The following is a 414-nucleotide window of genomic DNA, read 5'->3' as shown; positions in this document are numbered from 1 at the left end:
GAGCCGGGAGCAGCACCAGAGCCATTTTTCGGCACCGCGCCTCCCCGGGGGGGTTTCGCAGCGACGTGGGGGCTGGAGGCCGAGGGGGCAGCGGGGGCTGGAGACCCCATGGCGGAGCTGGAGCAACTGCTGGGTAACGCCGACGACTACATCAAGGCAGCTTTCAAGAGACCCGACGCCGCGGCCGGCAAAGGGACGGTGCCTAAAACGGAGCCCCCCGAAAGAGCCCCCGGGAAGGATGTGCCCGGTGGCCCCCGTTTGCCCCCGGGGCCGCCGGAGCCCGACCTGCACAAGAAGACGCAGCTGGTCCTGCAGCAGCATCTCCATCACAAGCGCAGCCTCTTCCTCGAGCAGAACCTGGCGGCGACGGCGGCGGCGGCGACAACGACCCCCCCGGATCGGCCGAGCGGCTGG

The 414-nt window shown here is 70.5% G+C and overlaps 1 protein-coding gene across 1 annotated transcript in view; it reads left to right on the top strand.

Moving 5' to 3' along the window:
• Positions 1-414, top strand: part of TET3 (tet methylcytosine dioxygenase 3) — a 26,382-nt gene that overhangs the window by 661 nt on the left and 25,307 nt on the right. The window contains exon 2 of the mRNA XM_014945459.1: positions 14-401. Coding sequence (XP_014800945.1) covers positions 14-401 — 388 coding nt within the window. The remainder of the gene's footprint in view (positions 1-13; positions 402-414) is intronic.

This window comes from Calidris pugnax, unplaced genomic scaffold (assembly GCF_001431845.1).
Source record: "Calidris pugnax isolate Ruff unplaced genomic scaffold, ASM143184v1 scaffold120, whole genome shotgun sequence".
NCBI lineage: Eukaryota > Metazoa > Chordata > Aves > Charadriiformes > Scolopacidae > Calidris > Calidris pugnax.
The sequence above is the reverse complement of the archived record's forward strand: the minus strand, read 5'-3'. Positions and strand labels throughout refer to the sequence as shown.